We start from the raw sequence: 21,038 nt of genomic DNA on the forward strand, positions 1-21,038 counted from the left end.
GGAGCTAAGATCATCAACGGAGCCTTCAGGGCCTGGACTAAGAAACAGGCAAGTTTGGTTTCCTCCTTTACATCTATTACAACTATATACCTTCAAATACCTGCTACACTACTTGACCAAAAGTATGTGGACACCTGCTGGTCAAACATCTCATTCCAAAATCATGGCCATTAATATGGAGTTTGCTGCTATAACAGCCTCCACTCTTCTGGGAAGGCTTTCCACTAGATGTTGGAACATTGCTGCTATAACAGCCTCCACTCTTCTGGGAAGGCTTTCCTCTAGATGTAGGAACATTGCTGCTATAACAGCCTCCACTCTTCTGGGAAGGCTTTCCACTAGATGTTGGAACATTGCTGCTATAACAGCCTCCACTCTTCTGGGAAGGCTTTCCTCTAGATGTAGGAACATTGCTGCTATAACAGCCTCCACTCTTCTGGGAAGGCTTTCCACTAGATGTTGGAACATTGCTGCGGGGACTTGCTTCCATTCAGCCACAAGAGCATTAGTGAGGTCGGGCACTGATGTTGGGTGATTAGACCTGGCTCGCAGTCAGCATTCTAATTCATCACAAAGGTGTTCATTGGGGTTGTGGTCAGGGCTCAGTCTAGTTCTTCCACACCGATCTTTGTGCACGGGGGCATTGCCATGTTGAAACAGGAAAGGGCCTTCCCCAAACCTTTGCCACAAAGTTGGAAGCACAGAATCATCTACAATGTCATTGTATGCTGCAGCGTTAAGATTTCCCTTCACTGGAACTAAGGGGCCTGAACCATGAAAAACAGCCCCAGACCATTATTCCTACTCCACCAAACTTTACAGTTGACACTATGCATTCGGAAAGGTGGCATCCTACGACAGTGCCAAGTTGAAAGTCACTGAGCTTTTCTGTAAAGCCATTCTACTGTCAATGTTTGTCTATGGAGATTACATGGCTGTGTGCTCGATTTTTATACACCTGTCAGCAACGGAACTAGCCGAATCCACTCATTTGAAGGGGTGTCCACATACGTTCTTATATATTGTGTATAATCTGAAATATAAATCCATATTTAACTGCGTTGTCAACGTGTCGTTCCTCCAGGCTCTGTTAGAACACGAGGATGAACTTCCAGAGAACATGAAGCCCACTCAGCTCATCAAGGACCTGGCCAAGGAGATCAGGATCTCAGAGGTACGACTTCTTACCCTGTTCTACTGCCCTGTTTTACTGCCCTGTTCTACTGCCCTGTTTTACTGCCCTGTTCTACTGCCCTGTTCTACTGCCCTGTTTTACTGCCCTGTTCTACTGCCCTGTTCTACTGCCCTGTTCTACTGCCCTGTTTTACTGCCCTGTTTTACTGCCCTGTTTTACTGCCCTGTTGTACTGCCCTGTTGTACTGCCCTGTTGTACTGCCCTGTTCTACTGCCCTGCTCTAATCTATTCTATTCTGTTCTACTGGGCAGGTTTACAATGGCCTTTGTTGTTGTAGAGACTAGCGATGTAACGATTCACTGATACGCATTGTCCCGGGTTCAAATGTTTAAGATCTGATTATATACCTGCTGATCAGGTCTAATATTAGATGGAATTAATCTGGCTTCAACCGATCACTGCCCACACCTGCCCGCCCGTCCAACATCACTACTCTGGACGGTTCTGACTTAGAATACGTGGACAACTACAAATACCTAATGTGTCTGGTTAGACTGTAATCTCTCCTTCCAGACTCACATTAAGCATCTCCAATCCAAAATTAAATCTAGAATCGGCTTCCTATTTCTCAACAAAGCATCCTTCACTCATGCTGCCAAACATACTCTTGTAAAACTGACCATCCTTCAGATCCTCGACTTCGGCGATGTCATCTATAAAATATCCTCCAACACTCTACTCAGCAAATTGGATACAGTCTATCACAGTGCCATCCGTTTTGTCACCAAAGCCCCATATACTACCCACCATTGCGAACCTGTATGCTCTCGTTGGTTGGCCCTCGCTTCATACTTGTCGCCAAACCTACTGGCTCCAGGTCATCTATAAGTCTTTGCTAGGTAAAGCCCCGCCTTATCTCAGCTCACTGGTCACCATAGCAGCACCCACCTGTGGCACGCGCTCCAGCAGGTATAACTCTCTGGTCACCCCCAAAACCAACTCTCCTTCCAGTTCTCTGCTGCCAATGACTGGAACGAACTACAAAAATCTCTGAAACTGGAAACACTTATCTCCCTCACTAGCTTTAAGCACCAATTGTCAGAGCAGCTCACAGATTACTGCACCTGTACATAGCCCATCTATAATTTAGCCCAAACAACTACCTCTTCCCCTACTGTATTTATTTATTTATTTTGCTCCTTTGCATCCCATTATTTGTATTTCTACTTTGCACATTCTTCCACTGCAAATCTACCATTCCAGTGTTTTACTTGCTATATTGTATTTACTTTGCCACCATGGCCTTTTTTTGCCTTTACCTCCCTTATCTCACCTCATTTGCTCACATCGTATATAGAGTTGTTTATACTGTATTATTGACTGTATGTTTGTTTTACTCCATGTGTAACTCTGTGTCGTTGTATCTGTCGAACTGCTTTGCTTTATCTTGGCCAGGTCGCAATTGTAAATGAGAAATTGTTCTCAACTTGCCTACCTGGTTAAATAAAGGTGAAATAAAACAACCTTTTGATCAGGTCTAATATTAGATAGAATTTGATTGTTCAGCGTCCCCATCAGAAAAAGTTTAGGTCATTTTGCTTTAAACAATCAGTATATATATGGTATTTTTTTTAGATATACAGGGTAAAGTTGAGTCATTTCATAGCTTGGACAGCAATCACTTTTGCTACCTGCACGGCGTTGGTCGAAGCTAGGGAAGAAAAAGCTGCTCACGCCAAGTCAGTCGACTTCCAAACGGTCTAGCCCATTGGATTATGAGACAGGGGTGAAATCCAAAGTTGTGCTTTATTTATAGCTCAAACACTTTTTATCCCAGTTTACCCCCTTAACATTCCCCTTATTGATAGTGGGGTGGTAGATGCCCAGTTTACCCTTTAAACTGGGCATCTACCACCCCACTATCAATAAGGGGAATGTTAAGGGGTAAACTGGGCATCTACCACCCCACTATCAATAAGGGGAATGTTAGGGGGGTAAACTGGGCATCTACCACCCCACTATCAATAAGGGGAATGTTAGGGGGGTAAACTGGGCATCTACCACCCCACTATCAATAAGGGAAACCATACAGGAACCATACGTATCTAGATACATGGACTGGTACCATACGTATCTAGAAAACCAGAAAATCAGTAAACCAGCTTGAAGGGTTAGAGGCCATGATTATTTTCATCATTGTGTCAAGAGATATAGTACTAAAACACTTGAGCGTCTCTCTTGATCCTAGGTCCTGGCAGAGTTGTGCAGACTCAGGACAACTGAGCTTTGAAGGAATACGCAGATTTAAAGAGGAGTCCGTAATTTGCTTTCTAATAATCCTAATCTTTTCCTCAAAGAAGTTCATGAATTTATCACTGCTAAAGTGAAAGTCATCCTCTCTTGGGGAATGCTGCTTTTTAGTTAGCTTTGCGACAGTATCAAAAAGGAATTTCGCATTGTTCTTATTTTCCTCAATTAAGTTAGAAAAATAGGATGATCGAGCAGCAGTAAGGGCTCTTCGGTACTGCACAGTACTGTCTTTCCAAGCTAGTCGGAAGACTTCCAGTTTTGTGTGGCGCCATTTCCGTTCCAATTTTCTGGAAGCTTGCTTCAGAGCTCGGGTATTTTCTGTTTCTGGAGCTAGTTTCTTATGAGAAATGTTTTTAGTTTTTAGGGGTGCAACTGCATCTAGGGTATTGCGCAAGGTTAAATTGAGTTCCTCAGTTAGGTGGTTAACTGATTTTTGTCCTCTGGCGTCCTTGGGTAGACAGAGGGAATCTGGAAGGACATCAAGGAATCTTTGTGTTGTCTGTGAATTTATAGCACGACTTTGGATGTTCCTTGGTTGGGGTCTGAGCAGATTATTTGTTGCAATTGCAAACGTAATAAAATGGTGGTCCGATAGTCCAGGTTTATGAGGAAAAACATTAAGATCCACAACATTTATTCCATGGAACAAAACTAGGTCCAGAGTATGACTGTGGCAGTGAGTAGGTCCAGAGACATGTTGGACAAAACCCACTGAGTCGATGATGGCTCCGAAAGCCTTTTGGAGTGGGTCTGTGGAATTTCCATGTAAATATTAAAGTTACCAAAGATTAGAATATTATCTGCTATGACTACAAGGTCCGATAGGAATTCAGGGAACTCAGTGAGGAACGCTGTATTTGGCCCAGGAGGCCTGTAAACAGTAGCTATAAAAAGTGATTGAGTAGGCTGCATAGATTTCATGACTAGAAGCTCAAAAGACGAAAACGTCATTTTTTTTTTTTGTAAATTGAAATTTGCTATCGTAAATGTTAGCAACACCTCCGTCTTTGCGGGATGCGCGGGGGATATGGTCACTAGTGTAGCCAGGAGGTGAGGCCTCATTTAACAAAGTAAATTCATCAGGCTTAAGCCATGTTTCAGTCAGGCCAATCACATCAAGATTATGATCAGTGATTAGTTCATTGACTATAATTGCCTTTGAAGTAAGGGATCTAACATTAAGTAGCCCTATTTTGAGATGTGAGGTATCATGATCTCTTTCAATAATGACAGGAATGGAGGTGGTCTTTATCCTAGTGAGATTGCAAAGGCGAACACCGCCATGTTTAGTTTTGCCCAACCTAGGTCGAGGCACAGACACGGTCTCAATGGTGATAGCTGAGCTGACTACACTGACTGTGCTAGTGGCAGACTCCACTATGCTGGCAGGCTGGCTAACAGCCTGCTGCCTGGCCTAGATACGTATGGTTCCTGTGTGGTACCAGTCCATGTATCTAGATACGTATGGTTCCTGTATGGTACCAGTCCATGTATCTAGATACGTATGGTTCCTGTATGGTACCAGTCCATGTATCTAGATACGTATGGTTCCTGTATGGTACCAGTCCATGTATCTAGATACGTATGGTTCCTGTATGGTACCAGTCCATGTATCTAGATACGTATGGTTCCTGTATGGTATCAGTCCATGTATCTAGATACGTATGGTTCCTGTATGGTATCAGTCCATGTATCTAGATACGTATGGTTCCTGTATGGTACCAGTCCATGTATCTAGATACGTATGGTACCAGTCCATGTATCTAGATATATATGGTTCCTGTATGGTACCAGTCCATGTATCTAGATACGTATGGTTCCTGTATGGTACCAGTCCATGTATCTAGATGCGTATGGTTCCTGTATGGTAACAGTCCATGTATCTAGATACGTATGGTACCAGTCCATGTATCTACACAGTCTACACTGCACACTCTACACTACACAGTCTACACTACACACTCTGCACACTACACTCTACGCACTACACTCTACACAGTCTACACACTCTACAGTCTACACACTACACAGTCTACACACTACAGTCTACACTCTACTCTACACACTCTACACTCTACACACTACACACTCTACACTCTACACACTCTACACTCTACACACTACACTACGTTGTGCAGCATACTTTTTGGGACCATATACAACGCTCTGTTTGCAGAGCCCTTTATAGTTACAGTACAGACATGACCTGCTGCATTATGGTTGTTGTAGTGAACTGGGTTACTAACGGGTCTATGAACGTACAGCTCAGACTGTTGTCATGGTTCAGTGTAAAAGGAGAGAAAATTGTAAAGTGAGTGTCGTCGGATAAAGACATCTTGATAACTGACCGTTTTGTTGTTGTCCAGAATGCGGCTAAAGCCATTAAGAGTGATTCGAGTAGCAAGGCTCCAGTGGAGGAACCACCTCCTGCCCCATCAGAGCCTGAGGACCCTGCTTCCCCCTCCAGCGACCCCTCTCCGTCCCCTCCTCCTCGGGAGAAACCAGCCAGGAAGAAGGCCTCCAAGCCCCCAAAACCTCCAAAGGTCCCCAAACCTCCCAAGGTCCCCAAAGCGAAGGAGGGAGGGAAGAAGAAAGGAAAGAAAGAGAAGGAAGTCCCTCCTCCTCCTCCTCCTCCTCCGTCGAAGCCCTCCAGCCTGGCAGCTCTGGAGTCTCACGCCAAGGACATCCTCAGCAAGATGGACCAGCCCAAGAAAGGCAAGATGGGGGGCAAGGTGAGCTATTAACCTGTTTAACCATGTTTAACCTGACTGGGCCTGTAACAAACACACCCCTATAGGCCTAGATGAACCAGCCCAAGAAGGGTAAGGTGGGGGGCAAGGTGAGACCATGCAAGCTGACCTGTCCTACTCTACCTCATATCAAATCAAATTGTATTGGTCACATAGACACGGTTAGCAGCAGTTACCTGTCACCTATATGATGTCATGTCTGTGTTACCTGCTTCCCAGGCGACTAAGAATGTCCTGAGCATGTCGGAAAAGGACACCTGTAAGCAGAACGACCTGGAGAAGTTTGAGATCCGAGAACAGAACAAGAAACAGACGGAAGCCAAGTGGAAATATAAGGTACGCTACAGGACAGGTTGAGTTAGGTCAGATACAGGTTGAGTTAGGTCAGATACAGGTTGAGTTAGGTCAGGTACAGAACAGGTTGAGTTAGGTCAGATACAGGTTGAGTTAGGTCAGGTACAGGTTGAGTTAGGTCAGATACAGGTTGAGTTAGGTCAGATACAGGTTGAGTTAGGTCAGATACAGGTTGAGTTAGGTCAGGTACAGAACAGGTTGAGTTAGGTCAGATACAGGTTGAGTTAGGTCAGATACAGGTTGAGTTAGGTCAGATACAGGTTGAGTTAGGTCAGATACAGGTTGAGTTAGGTCATGTACAGAACAGGTTGAGTTAGGTCAGATACAGGTTGAGTTAGGTCAGGTACAGAACAGGTTGAGTTAGGTCAGATACAGGTTGAGTTAGGTCAGGTACAGAACAGGTTGAGTTAGATCAGATACAGGTTGAGTTAGATCAGATACAGGTTGAGTTAGGTCAGGTACAGAACAGGTTGAGTTAGGTCAGGTACAGAACAGGTTGAGTTAGGTCAGGTACAGGTTGAGTTAGGTCAGATACAGGTTGAGTTAGGTCAGATACAGGTTGAGTTAGGTCAGATACAGGTTGAGTTAGGTCAGATACAGGTTGAGTTAGGTCAGGTACAGGTTGAGTTAGGTCAGATACAGGTTGCGTTAGGTCAGGTACAGAACAGGTTGAGTTAGGTCAGGTACAGGTTGAGTTAGGTCAGGTACAGGTTGAGTTAGGTCAGGTACAGGTTGAGTTAGGTCAGATACAGGTTGAGTTAGGTCAGATACAGGTTGAGTTATGTCAGATACAGGTTGAGTTAGGTCAGGTACAGGTTGAGTTAGGTCAGGTACAGAACAGGTTGAGTTAGGTCAGGTACAGAACAGGTTGAGTTAGGTCAGGTACAGGTTGAGTTAGGTCAGGTACAGAACAGGTTGAGTTAGGTCAGATACAGGTTGACTTAGGTCAGATACAGGTTGAATTAGGTCAGATACAGGTTGAGTTAGGTCAGGTACAGAACAGGTTGAGTTAGGTCAGATACAGGTTGAGTTAGGTCATGTACAGAACAGGTTGAGTTAGGTCAGATACAGGTTGAGTTAGGTCAGGTACAGGTTGAGTTAGGTCAGATACAGAACAGGTTGAGTTAGGTCAGGTACAGAACAGGTTGAGTTAGGTCAGGTACAGAACAGGTTGAGTTAGGTCAGGTACAGGTTGAGTTAGGTCAGATACAGGTTGAGTTAGGTCAGGTACAGAACAGGTTGAGTTAGGTCAGATACAGGTTGAGTTAGGTCAGGTACAGAACAGGTTGAGTTAGGTCAGATACAGGTTGAGTTAGGTCAGATACAGGTTGAGTTAGGTCAGGTACAGGTTGAGTTAGGTCAGGTACAGAACAGGTTGAGTTAGATCAGATACAGGTTGAGTTAGGTCAGATACAGGTTGAGTTAGGTCAGGTACAGAACAGGTTGAGTTAGATCAGATACAGGTTGAGTTAGGTCAGGTACAGAACAGGTTGAGTTAGATCAGATACAGGTTGAGTTAGGTCAGATACAGGTTGAGTTAGGTCAGGTACAGAACAGGTTGAGTTAGGTCAGATACAGGTTGAGTTAGGTCAGATACAGGTTGAGTTAGGTCAGGTACAGAACAGGTTGAGTTAGGTCAGGTACAGGTTGAGTTAGGTCAGGTACAGGTTGAGTTAGGTCAGGTACAGAACAGGTTGAGTTAGGTCAGATACAGGTTGAGTTAGGTCAGGTACAGAACAGGTTGAGTTAGGTCAGGTACAGGTTGAGTTAGGTCAGGTACAGGTTGAGTTAGGTCAGATACAGAACAGGTTGAGTTAGGTCAGGTACAGAACAGGTTGAGTTAGGTCAGGTACAGGTTGAGTTAGGTCAGGTACAGGTTGAGTTAGGTCAGATACAGAACAGGTTGAGTTAGGTCAGATACAGGTTGAGTTAGGTCAGGTACAGAACAGGTTGAGTTAGATCAGATACAGGTTGAGTTAGGTCAGGTACAGAACAGGTTGAGTTAGATCAGGTACAGGTTGAGTTAGGTCAGATACAGAACAGGTTGAGTTAGGTCAGGTACAGAACAGGTTGAGTTAGGTCAGGTACAGAACAGGTTGAGTTAGGTCAGATACAGGTTGAGTTAGGTCAGGTACAGAACAGGTTGAGTTAGGTCAGATACAGGTTGAGTTAGGTCAGGTACAGAACAGGTTGAGTTAGGTCAGATACAGGTTGAGTTAGGTCAGGTACAGAACAGGTTGAGTTAGATCAGATACAGGTTGAGTTAGGTCAGGTACAGGTTGAGTTAGGTCAGATACAGAACAGGTTGAGTTAGGTCAGGTACAGAACAGGTTGAGTTAGGTCAGATACAGGTTGAGTTAGGTCAGGTACAGGTTGAGTTAGGTCAGGTACAGAACAGGTTGAGTTAGGTCAGATACAGGTTGAGTTAGATCAGATACAGGTTGAGTAAGGTCAGGTACAGAACAGGTTGAGTTAGGTCAGATACAGGTTGAGTTAGGTCAGATACAGGTTGAGTTAGGTCAGGTACAGAACAGGTTGAGTTAGATCAGATACAGAATGAGTTAGGTCAGATACAGGTTGAGTAAGGTCAGATACAGGTTGAGTTAGGTCAGGTACAGGTTGAGTTAGGTCAGATACAGAACAGGTTGCGTTAGGTCAGAGAGGGGGAGACAGGCCAAGACAGACTGTGAACAGAGAGGTGTGAGTGTGGTGGAGGTACCTGTACCAGACAGGGGGAGAAAACCAGGGCAGACGGTGAACAGACAGGGGGAGACAGACCAAGGCAGACGGTGAACAGACAGGGGGAGACAGACCAAGGCAGACGGTGAACAGACAGGGGGAGACAGACCAAGGCAGACGGTGAATAGACAGGGGGAGACAGACCAAGGCAGACAGTGAATAGACAGGGGAAGACAGACCAAGGCAGACAGTGAACAGACAGGGGGAGACAGACCAAGGCAGACGGTGAACAGAGAGGGGGAGACAGGACAGGGCAGACAGTGAACAGACAGGGGAAGACAGGCCAGGGCAGATGGTGAACAGAGAGGGGGAGACAGGACAGGGCAGACAGTGAACAGACAGGGGGAGACAGGTCAAGGCAGATGTTGAACAGACAGGGGGAGATGGTGAACAGAGAGGTGGGAGACAGGCCAAGACAGACGGTGAACAGACAGGGGGGAGTGTGGTGGAGGTACCTGTACCAGACAGGGGGGGAGACAGGCCAAGGCAGATGGTGAACAGATCGCCAGGTGGAATCAGTGCCATGCCAGTGAACAGCAGGAGGGGGGTTCTGAGGCCCAAAGGCCTTTTCCTTCACATCTGGTCAGGGAGCCTTAACTCAGCATTCAGTCCCCATAAAGTCAAATATATCACTGTAAAGTACTTTATTTTTAGCTTTTTCTTCTTGGCTTTCAAAATAGCATCAGACCAAACACTCCTCACTCAGCTCCAGGTTGGACGGTGTCCTCAGGTCTCTGTTGGCTAGAGCTGCCTCCGTATAGCGCCGAAAAATCAAACACTGAGCAGTAATCTCTCTGGTTAATTTTGGTCAAAATTAGGTTGTTAGAAAATGTAGTTAAGTTATGGAAAATACAGACTAATTAGTTAAGATACAGACTAGTTAGATAAAGAATAATTAAGTTAGATACAGAGTAGTTAGTTAAGTTAGATACAGAGTAGTTAGTTAAGTTAGGTAAGATATAAAATAGTTAGTTAAGTTAGGTAAGATACAGAATAGTTAAGTTGGTTAAGATACAGAATAGTTAGTAAAGTTAGATACAGAATAGTTAAGTTAGGTAAGATATATAATTATTAAGTTAGATACAGAGTAGTTAGTTAAGTTAGATACAGAGTAGTTAGTTAAGTTAGGTAAGATATAAAATAGTTAGTTAAGTTAGGTAAGATACAGAATCGTTAAGTTAGGTAAGATACAGAATAGTTAGTTAAGTTAGATACAGAATAGTTAGTTAAGTTAGGTAAGATATAGTTAGGTAAGGTACAGAGTAGTTAGTTAAGTTATATATAGAGTAGTTAGTTTAGGTAAGATAGATTAGTTAATTTAGTTAAGATACAGAATAGTTGGGTAAGATATATAATAGTTAGTTTAGGTAAGATAGAGTAGTTAATTTAGTTAAGATACAGAATAGTTGGGTAAGATATATATAATAGTTAGTTTAGGTAAGATAAAGTAGTTAATTTAGTTAAGATATATAATAGTTAGTTTAGGTAAGATAAAGTAGTTAATTTAGTTAAGATATATAATAGTTAGTTTAGGTAAGATATATAATAGTTAGTTTAGGTAAGATAAAGTAGTTAATTTAGTTAAGATATATAATAGTTAGTTTAGGTAAGATATATAATAGTTGGGTAAGATATATAATAGTTTGATTTGAAAATCAAAGGTCAAATCCAGAATAGATTGAGTCAAGGTTGTCTTGGCCTGCTTTAAAAACACATGGACCAAAGTAAACATGATAATGATGGATAAACGGAACAATAAACCCAATTCAAGCTGGATGCTGTTTCAAAGAAGATACAAATGGTTCTGTTGTATTAAAGCTTGAGAAGCTGAGAAGTCCAGCAGAAGAACGTGGTATAATGGTAAAGTGATTAACACACTATCGATCATAGTAATCAGCTAAACTAACACTGCGGTTTTACTCACAATTAGAGTGGTGGAACTGTTCAAAGCTTCTAGAATCCAGGCCCAGCCAACCGTCTCAGTCCTCACAACTATGTCATATCCACAACATTCCACCCATAAGCATTCACATCTGCCCCGGGGTCCTGCTGGTGGAAGGGGGTCCCAAATGCTACCCTATTCCCCTATAAGGTGTAGAGGACTCTGGTCAAAAGTAGTTCACTACAGCGTATAGGGTATAGGGTTCCGTTTAGGATGCGGTCCTGCTCTAAGGAGGCTGTTGTGTCATTATAGCTGGATAACATGGGATGGGTTCTGGAGGACAGCTTAGTTGGAGCGAACGGAAGACATTAGTCGGCTTTAGTTTCGTGGAAACTTGTATGCCAAAGTGTTCCGGTTGTAATGTCTGTAGTCATTCCAAGGGTCCTGGTCCCTCTAAAGAGTGGAACTAGCTGCAGCTCAAACACTAACACATGGACTGGTAGATGGAGATACAGACCGGTCAGAGAAACTAAGGGCAGATCAGACCACATCTTCTATAGGACCTGGAAGATGGATAATCACAGACCACATCTTCTATAGGACCTGGAAGATGGATAATCACAGACCACATCTTCTATAGGAGCTGGTAGATGGAGATACAGAGAAACTAAGGGCAGATCAGACCACATCTTCTATAGGACCTGGAAGATGGATAATCACAGACCACATCTTCTATAGGAGCTGGTAGATGGAGATACAGAGAAACTAAGGGCAGATCAGACCACATCTTCTATAGGACCTGGTAGGTGGAGATACAGAGAAACTAAGGGCAGATCAGACCACATCTTCTATAGGAGCTGGTAGGTGGAGATACAGAGAAACTAAGGGCACGTTGTGTTAGCTAATCCAAGTTTATCCTTTGAAAATGATAATTGATCATTAGAAAACCATTTTGCAATTATGTTAGCACAGCTGACAACTGTTGTTGTAATTAAAAAAGCAATAAAACTGGCCTTCTGTAGACTAGTTGAGTATCTGGAGCATCAGCATTTGTGGGTTTGATTACAGGCTCAAAATGGCCAGAAACAAATAACTTTTCCCTGAATCTTGTCAGTCTATTCTTGTTCTGAGAAATGAAGGCTATTCCATGCGAGAAATTGACAAGAAACTGAAGATCTCGTACAACGCTGTGTACTACTCCCTTCACAGAACAGCGCAAACTGGCTCTAACCAGAATAGAAAGAGGAGTGGGAGGCCCCGGTGCACAACTGAGCAAGAGGACAAGTACATTAGAGTGTTGAGTTTGAGAAACAGACGCCTCACAAGTCCTCAACTGGCAGCTTCATGAAATACCCACAAAACACCAGTCTCAACGTCAACAGTGAAGAGGCAACTCCAGGATGCTGGCCTTCTAGGCAGAGTTACTTTGTCCAGTGTCTGTGTTATTTTGCTCATCTTAGTCTTTTATTTTTATTGGCCAGTCTGAGATATGGCTTTTTCTTTTCTCCCTTGCAATGTTATAAACATGTTGTATGTCCTTCTGCACGATCCTTTAAAACATAACATTACGTTCTCGTTGTCGTTCGTATCCGTTACAGAACAGCAAACCAGATTCCTTACTGAAGATGGAAACTGAAGAGCACAAGTTTGAGAGAACGCCACTATCAGGCAACAAAGACAAGTTTTCATTCTCATTGACACACAAGAAGTTACTAGGGTATGTATACTGTGTACATGTATTGTGTCTGTCTGTGACTGGCACCCGTTCCTCACCGTCCTGTGTCCCCCCCAGTTCTAAGCTGAAGCCCCAGACCAACTCCAGTGTGTTCAGCTCGTTACAAAACCTAAAGGAGGACAAGGCCAAGCCGGTGAGAGACGAGTATGAGTACGTGTCAGACGAAGGAGAGTTGAAGATTGATGAGTTCCCCATCAGGAGGAAAAAGAACGCCGTCAAGAGGGACTTATCCTGTGAGTACTGACACATAAAGATGACAAACTACTACTGGAGAGAAAATGGTCCTGTGACTACTGACACTGAGACAGAGACACTGAGACAGAGACACTGAGACTGAGACACTGAGACTGAGACACTGAGACTGAGACACTGAGACTGAGACACTGACACAGAGACACTGACACAGAGACACTGACACAGAGACACTGAGACTGAGACACTGAGACTGAGACACTGAGACTGAGACACTGAGACTGAGACACTGAGACTGAGACACTGAGACTGAGACACTGACACAGAGACACTGAGACTGAGACACTGAGACACAGAGACTGAGACACAGAGACTGAGACACAGAGACTGAGACACAGAGACTGAGACACAGAGACTGAGACACAGAGACTGAGACACAGAGACTGAGACACAGAGACACTGAGACTGAGACACTGAGACTGAGACACTGAGACTGAGACACTGAGACTGAGACACAGAGACTGAGACACAGAGACTGAGACACTGAGACTGAGACACTGAGACTGAGACACTGAGACTGAGACACAGAGACTGAGACACAGAGACACAGAGACTGAGACACTGAGACACTGAGACTGAGACACTGAGACTGAGACACTGAGACTGAGACACTGAGACTGAGACACTGAGACTGAGACACTGAGACTGAGACACAGAGACTGAGACAGAGACACTGAGACAGAGACACTGAGACTGAGACACTGAGACTGAGACACTGAGACTGAGACACTGAGACTGAGACACTGAGACTGAGACTGAGACACTGAGACTGAGACACTGAGACTGAGACACTGAGACTGAGACACTGAGACTGAGACTGAGACTGAGACACTGAGACACAGAGACTGAGACACTGAGACACAGAGACTGAGACACTGAGACTGAGACTGAGACACTGAGACTGAGACACTGAGACTGAGACACTGAGACTGAGACACTGAGACTGAGACTGAGACACTGAGACACTGAGACTGAGACACTGAGACACTGAGACACTGAGACTGAGACACTGAGACTGAGACACTGAGACAGAGATTAGAAAAAAAGGAAAAAATATACTGTATACAATGATGTATTTACTTAATAATTAATTATATCAAAATGGACTGATGTACTCGTTGTTGATTGACTGTCTCTGATTTACTTGTTGTTGATTGACTGTCTCTGATTTACTCGTTGTTTATTGACTGTCTCTGATGTACTCGTTGTTTATTGACTGTCTCTTCTGATTTACTCGTTGTTGATTGACTGTCTCTTCTGATGTACTAGTTGTTGATTGACTGTCTCTGATGTACTCGTTGTTGATTGACTGTCTCTTCTGATGTACTCGTTGTTTATTGACTGTCTCTTCTGATTTACTCGTTGTTGATTGACTGTCTCTTCTGATGTACTAGTTGTTGATTGACTGTCTCTGATGTACTCGTTGTTGATTGACTGTCTCTTCTGATGTACTCGTTGTTTATTGACTGTCTCTTCTGATTTACTCGTTGTTGATTGACTGTCTCTTCTGATGTACTCGTTGTTGATTGACTGTCTCCTCTGATTTACTCGTTGTTTATTGACTGTCTCTTCTGATTTACTCGTTGTTTATTGACTGTCTCTTCTGATTTACTCATTGTTGGTTGACTGTCTCTTCTCTTCCTGTTCCAGTCCTGTCAAACATCAAAGACCCAATCCACCCATCCAAGAAGCCAAAGCTCCTCCCCTCTGCTGTCAAGGTATGTCAGCTCCTCCCCTTTGTTCCCAGGGTATGTTACCACCTCCCCTCTCCTCCCAGGGTATGTTACCTCCTCCCCTCTCCTCCCAGGGTATGTTACCTCCCCCCCTCTCTTCCCAGGGTATGTTACCTCCCCCCCTCTCTTCCCAGGGTATGTTACCTTCTCCCCTCTCTTCCCTGGGTATGTTACCTCCTCCCAGGGTATGTTACCACCTCCCCTCTTTTCCCAGGGTATGTTACCTCCTCCCAGGGTATGTTACCTCTTCACAGGGTATGTTACCTCCTCCCAGGGTATGTTACCTCCTCCCCTCTCCTCCCAGGGTATGTTACCTCCTCCCAGGGTATGTTACCTCCTCCCAGGGTATGTTATCTCCTCCCATCTCTTCCCGGGTATGTTACCTCCTCCCAGGGTATGTTATCTCCTCCCATCTCTTCCCGGGTATGTTACCTCCTCCCAGGGTATGTTACCTCCTCCCCTCTCTTCCCAGGGTATGTTACCTCCTCCCAGGGTATGTTACCTCTTCCCCTCTCTTCCCAGGGTATGTTACCTCCTCCCAGGGTATGTTACCTCCTCCCCTCTCTTCCCAGGGTATGTTACCTCATCTCCTTAAGTCACCAATAATATATGAAGGACCATGTGGCTAGAAAATATCTGAGCTCATTATGGTTGGGGTCAGGTCAGCGCAATAGTGTCAGGTGGGTATCACAGTTATGTCCATGGAGAGTCTAGATCCCATTCCCAAGACAAAGTCCCAAATATCACCCTAGTTAAAGGTAGTGCATAAGGAAGAGGATTCCATTTGGGAAGTATGCTAATAGTTCCAACTCAGCTGTCCTATTAGCCAGCTAACATCCCAGAACTAAATACTCTAATTACACTCTGATATTTCCATTTCTACGTCCATGGAGAGAACAACCTAATGAGGAGTTCTAAGAGTAGAACAGTCAGAGGAAAACATTCTGGAATATCCACTCCTTCCTTCCATGAGGTCGTTAATGAATTCCATGTGATGGTTTAAAAAGCAGTCAAGTAGCAATAGAGATCACATATGGCTGTGTGTTTAGTGTTGCTGTGATACCAGTATCTTCATATTAGGAAGTAAGGAAGCGAAGGAAACAGAACATGAAGTGGACTCCCATGTCTTTAGGAAAACAGCCGTAATGTTGGAAACAAACATCATTATGTTGTCATCCAGAGTCACGTTGATTTATTTCCAAGCTATATCACACAATATTTTACATACAGAAGGTTTTTAAAGGTTCAAATGCACACAATGCAAATAGTCTGAGTAGCCATTTGATTGGCTGTTCAGGAGTCTTATGGCTTGGGGGTAAAAGCTGTTTAGACGCTTTTTAGTCCTAGACTTGGCACTCCGGTACCGCTTGCCGTGTGGTAGTAGAGAGAACAGTCTATGACTGGGGTGGCTGGGGTCTTTGACCATTTTTAAGGCCTTCCTCTGACACCGCCTGGTATAGAGGTCCTGGATGGCAGGAAGGTTGACCCCAGTGATGTACTCGGCCGTACGCACTACCCTCTATAGTGCCTTGCGGTCAGAGACCGAGCAATTGTCATACCAGGCAGTGATACAACCAGTCAGGATGCTCTCGATGGTGCAGCTGTAGAACCTTTTGAGGACCTGAGGACGCATGCCAAATATTTTCAGTCTCCTGAGGGGGAAAAGGTTTTGTTGTGCTCTCTTCACGACTGTCTTGGTGTGTTTGGACCATTCTAGTTTGTTGGTGATGTGGACGCCACAGAACTTGAAACTCTCAACCTGCTCCACTACAGCCCCGTCGATGAGAATGGGGGCGTGCTCAGTCCTCCTTTTCCTGTAGTCCACAATCATCTCATTAGTCCTGGTTACGTTGAGGGATAGGTTGTTGTCCTGGCACCACACGGCCAGGTCTCTGACCTCCCTATAGGCTGTCTCATCGTCAGTGATCAGGCCTCCACTGTTGTGTCATTGGCAAACTTAATGATGGTGTTGGAGTCGTGCCTGGCCGTGCAGTCATGGGTGAACAGGGAGTACTTGAGGGGACTGAGCACGCACCCCTGAGGGACTCCAGTGTTGAGGATCAGCGTGGTGGATGTGTTGTTACCTACCCTCACCACCTGGGAGCGGCCCGTCAGGGAGTCCAGGATCCAGTTGCAGAGGGAGGTGTTTAGTCCCAGGGTCCTTAGCTTATTGATGAGTTTTGAGGGCACTATGGTGTTGAACGCTGAGCTGTAGTCAATGAATAGCATTCTCACATAGGTGTTCCTTTTGTCCAGGTGGGAAAGGGCAGTGTGGAGTGCAATAGAGATTGCATCATCTGTGGATCTGTTTGGGCGGTATGCAAATTGGAGTGGTTCTAGGGTTCCTGGGATAATGGTGTTGATGTGAGCCATTACCAGCCTTTCAAAGCACTTCATGGCTCGGGACATGAGTGCTACGAGTCTGTAGTCAGTTATGCAGGTTGCCTTTGTGTTCTTGGGCACAGGGGCTACGGTGGTCTGCTTGAAACATGTTGGTACAGACTCAATCAGGGACATGTTGAAAATGTCAGTGAAGACTGCCAGTTGGTCAGCAATACTCAATCATGAGGCATCAAAGCCAAAGGAACTGAATAATATTAAGAAATGCTATAGATGGAAGGAATCTATAACAGAGAAAAATGTGTAAACCTACCAAAAAACAATTAGGTAACAACAAATTCAATCCCTTTTAGACAACTTCCTGGACAAAACATTTCACTGTAATAGTGAAGGTGTGAACTTGGCAGTAGAACATCTTAACATTATTTTTATTTTATTTTTTTATTTGACCTCTCAGCTTCCCTATCAAATCTAAAAATCTCAAATAAAAAAAACGAAGAAAATGAACAACAATGACAAATGGTTAGAAATCACGTTAGAAATCAGCTCAATGTAATTGAAGAATCCATAGACTCTAACCACTTCTGGGAAAATTGGAAAACACTAAACAAACAACAACACGAATAGTTATCTATCCAAAATGGAGATGTATGGGTAAACCACTTCTCCAATCTTTTTGGCTCTATAACAAAGAATAAAGAGCAAAAACATATACATGATCAAATACAAATCTTAGAATCAACTATTAAAGACTACCAAAACCCACTGGATTCTCCAATTACATTGAATGAACTACAGGAAAAAATAAAAACCCTCCAACCCAAAAAGGCCTGTGGGGTTGATAGTATCCTTAATGAAATGATCAAATATACAGACCACAAATTCCAATTGACTAAACTTAAACTCTTTACATCATCCTCAGCTCAGGGAGAGGCAGGCATAGAGAGAAAGGGAGAGGCAGGCAGAGACAGAAAGAGAGAGGCAGTCAGAGAGAGAAAGGGAGAGGCAGGCTGAGACAGAAAGAGAGAGGCAGGCAGAGAGAGAAAGGGAGAGGCAGGCAGAGAGAGAAAGGGAGAGGCAGGCAGAGAGAGAAAGGGAGAGGCAGGCAGAGAGAGAAAGGGAGAGGCAGGCAGAGACAGAAAGAGAGAGGCAGGCAGAGAGAGAAAGAGAGGCAGGCAGAGAGAGAAAGAGAGAGGCAGGCAGAGAGAGAAAGAGAGAGGCAGGCAGAGAGAGAAAGAGAGGCAGGCAGAGAGAGAAAGGGAGAGGCAGGCAGAGAGAGAAAGGGAGAGGCAGGCAGAGAGAGAAAGAGAGAGGGAGGCAGAGACAGAAAGAAGCAGGCAGGCAGGCAGAAAGAGGCAGGCAGGCAGAGAGAGAAAGAGGCAGGCAGGCAGAGAAAGAAAGAGGCAGGCAGGCAGAGAGAGAAAGAGGCAGGCAGGCAGAGAGAGAAAGAGGCAGGCAGGCAGAGAAAGAGGCAGGCAGGCAGGCAGAGAAAGAGGCAGGCAGGCAGAGAGAGAAAGAGGCAGGCAGGCAGAGAGAGAAAGAGGCAGGCAGGCAGAGAGAGGGAGAGAAAGAGAGAGGCAGGCAGAGAGAGAGAGAGAAAGAGGCAGGCAGAGAGAGAAAGGGAGAGGCAGGCAGGCATGTAGAGAGAGAGGCGGAGAGAGCTTGGTCAGATGTAGGGATGGTTACTCGTATAGCTGAGAGGTTAGGGAAGGGCAGGGGGTGAACTTGGCCTGTTAGGGGAGGGCATGGGGTGACCTTGGCCTGTTAGGGGAGGGCAGGGGGTGACGTTGGCCTGTTAGGGGAGGGCAGGGGGTGACCTTGGCCTGTTAGGGGAGGGCAGGGGGTGACCTTGGCCTGTTAGGGGAGGGCAGGGGGTGACCTTGGCCTGTTAGGGGAGGGCAGGGGGTGACCTTGGCCTGTTACGCTATTCTCAGCAGGATCTGCCCTACTGTCCCATTCAGCCCTGTCACCTCCATACTGTCCCGTTCAGTCCTGTCACGTCCCTACATAAACTACACCGAAACTACACGTAAACTTTGCCTAAACTACACCTGAACTACACCTAAACTTCACCTAAACTATACCTACACTATGCCTAAACTACACCTAAACGACACCTAAACGACACCTAAACTATACCTAAACTACACCCAAGCTATACCTACACCTTCACTTCATTTATACCAAAACTACAACTACTCCTACACTACACCTGAACTGCACCTGTACTACACCTAAACTAAATATATACTATATTAAAACTACATCTAAACTATATCAAAACTACTCCTACACTACACCTGAACTGCACCTGAACTACACCTAAACTAAATCTAAACTATATTAAAACTGCACCTAAACTATATCAAAACTACATTTAAACTATATCAAAACTACACCTAAACTATATCAAAACTACACCTAAACTATATCAAAACTACACCTAAACTGCACCTAAACTATACCAAAACTAAACCAAAACTACATCGAAACTATATCGAAACTACACCTAAACTGCACCTAAACTACACCCAAACTACACCTAAACGACACCTAAACTATACCTAAATTATACCCAAACTATACCCAAACTACATCTAAACTACACCCAAACTATACCCAACTATACCCAAACTACACCTAAACTATACCTAAACTACATCTAAACTATATTAAAACTACATCTAAACTATATCAAAACTACATCAAAGCTACACCTAAACTATATCAAAACTACATCTAAACTATATTAAAACTACATCTAAACTATATCAAAACTACATCAAAGCTACACCTAAACTATATCAAAACTACATCTAAACTATATCAAAACTACATCTAAACTATATTAAAACTATATCAAAACTATATTAAAACTACATCAAAACTATATTAAAACTACATCTAAACTATATCAAAACTACATCTAAACTATATTAAAACTATATCAAAACTATATTAAAACGACATCTAAACTATATTAAAACTACATCTAAACTATATCAAATCTACATCTAAACTATATCAAAACTACACCTAAACTATATAAAAACTATATCAAAACTACATCTAAATTATATAAAAACGACATCTAAACTATATTAAAACTACGTCAAAACTATATCAAAACTACATCTAAACTATATCAAAACTACACCTAAACTACACCTAAACTATATCAAAACTATATCAAAACTACATATAAACTATATCAAAACTACACCTAAACTATCAAAACTATATCAAAACTACACCTACACTATATCAAAACTACATCTAAACTATATCAAAACTACACCTAAACTATATCAAAACTACACCTAAACTATATTAAAACTACATCAAAACTACACCTAAACTATATCAAAACTACACCTAAACTGCACCTGAACTACACCCAAACTACCCCTAAACTATACCTAAACTACACCCAAACTACACCTAAATGACACCTAAACTACACCCAAACTATACCCAAACTACACCTAAGCTATATCCAAACTACACCCAAACTATACCCAAACTATACCCAAACTACTCCTACACTACACCTGACCTGCACCTAAACTAAATCTATACTATATTAAAACTACATCTAAACTATATTTAAACTACATCTAAACAATATCAAAACTACAACTACTCCTACACTACACCTGAACTGCACCTGAACTACACCTAAACTAAATCTAAACTATATTAAAACTGCACCTAAACTATATCAAATCTACATCTAAACTATATCCAAACTATATTAAAACCTCATCTAAACTATATCAAACCTACATCTAAACTATATCAAAACTAC

The 21,038-nt window shown here is 43.5% G+C and overlaps 1 protein-coding gene and 1 long non-coding RNA gene across 4 annotated transcripts in view; both read left to right on the forward strand.

Annotated features, from left to right (window-relative positions):
* Positions 1-21,038, forward strand: part of LOC110529064 (lysine-specific demethylase phf2) — a 133,808-nt gene that overhangs the window by 64,911 nt on the left and 47,859 nt on the right. For both annotated transcript variants that reach the window (XM_036984353.1, XM_036984354.1), the window contains exons 10-16: positions 1-48; positions 1,085-1,174; positions 5,812-6,177; positions 6,415-6,531; positions 12,769-12,887; positions 12,963-13,138; positions 14,808-14,875. The exon at positions 1-48 is cut by the window's left edge and continues 44 nt beyond it. In XM_036984353.1, coding sequence (XP_036840248.1) covers positions 1-48; positions 1,085-1,174; positions 5,812-6,177; positions 6,415-6,531; positions 12,769-12,887; positions 12,963-13,138; positions 14,808-14,875 — 984 coding nt within the window. The remainder of the gene's footprint in view (positions 49-1,084; positions 1,175-5,811; positions 6,178-6,414; positions 6,532-12,768; positions 12,888-12,962; positions 13,139-14,807; positions 14,876-21,038) is intronic.
* LOC118965329 lies at positions 7,519-9,340 on the forward strand. 2 transcript variants are annotated; one of them, XR_005052694.1, is made up of 6 exons: positions 7,519-7,667; positions 7,741-7,891; positions 7,939-7,991; positions 8,107-8,299; positions 8,462-8,968; positions 9,058-9,340. It is a non-coding gene; the product is annotated as an uncharacterized LOC118965329 (long non-coding RNA). The 2 variants fall into 2 exon arrangements; XR_005052693.1 differs by having other exon boundaries at positions 7,939-8,299.

This window comes from Oncorhynchus mykiss, chromosome 7, assembly GCF_013265735.2.
Source record: "Oncorhynchus mykiss isolate Arlee chromosome 7, USDA_OmykA_1.1, whole genome shotgun sequence".
Taxonomy (NCBI): domain Eukaryota; kingdom Metazoa; phylum Chordata; class Actinopteri; order Salmoniformes; family Salmonidae; genus Oncorhynchus; species Oncorhynchus mykiss.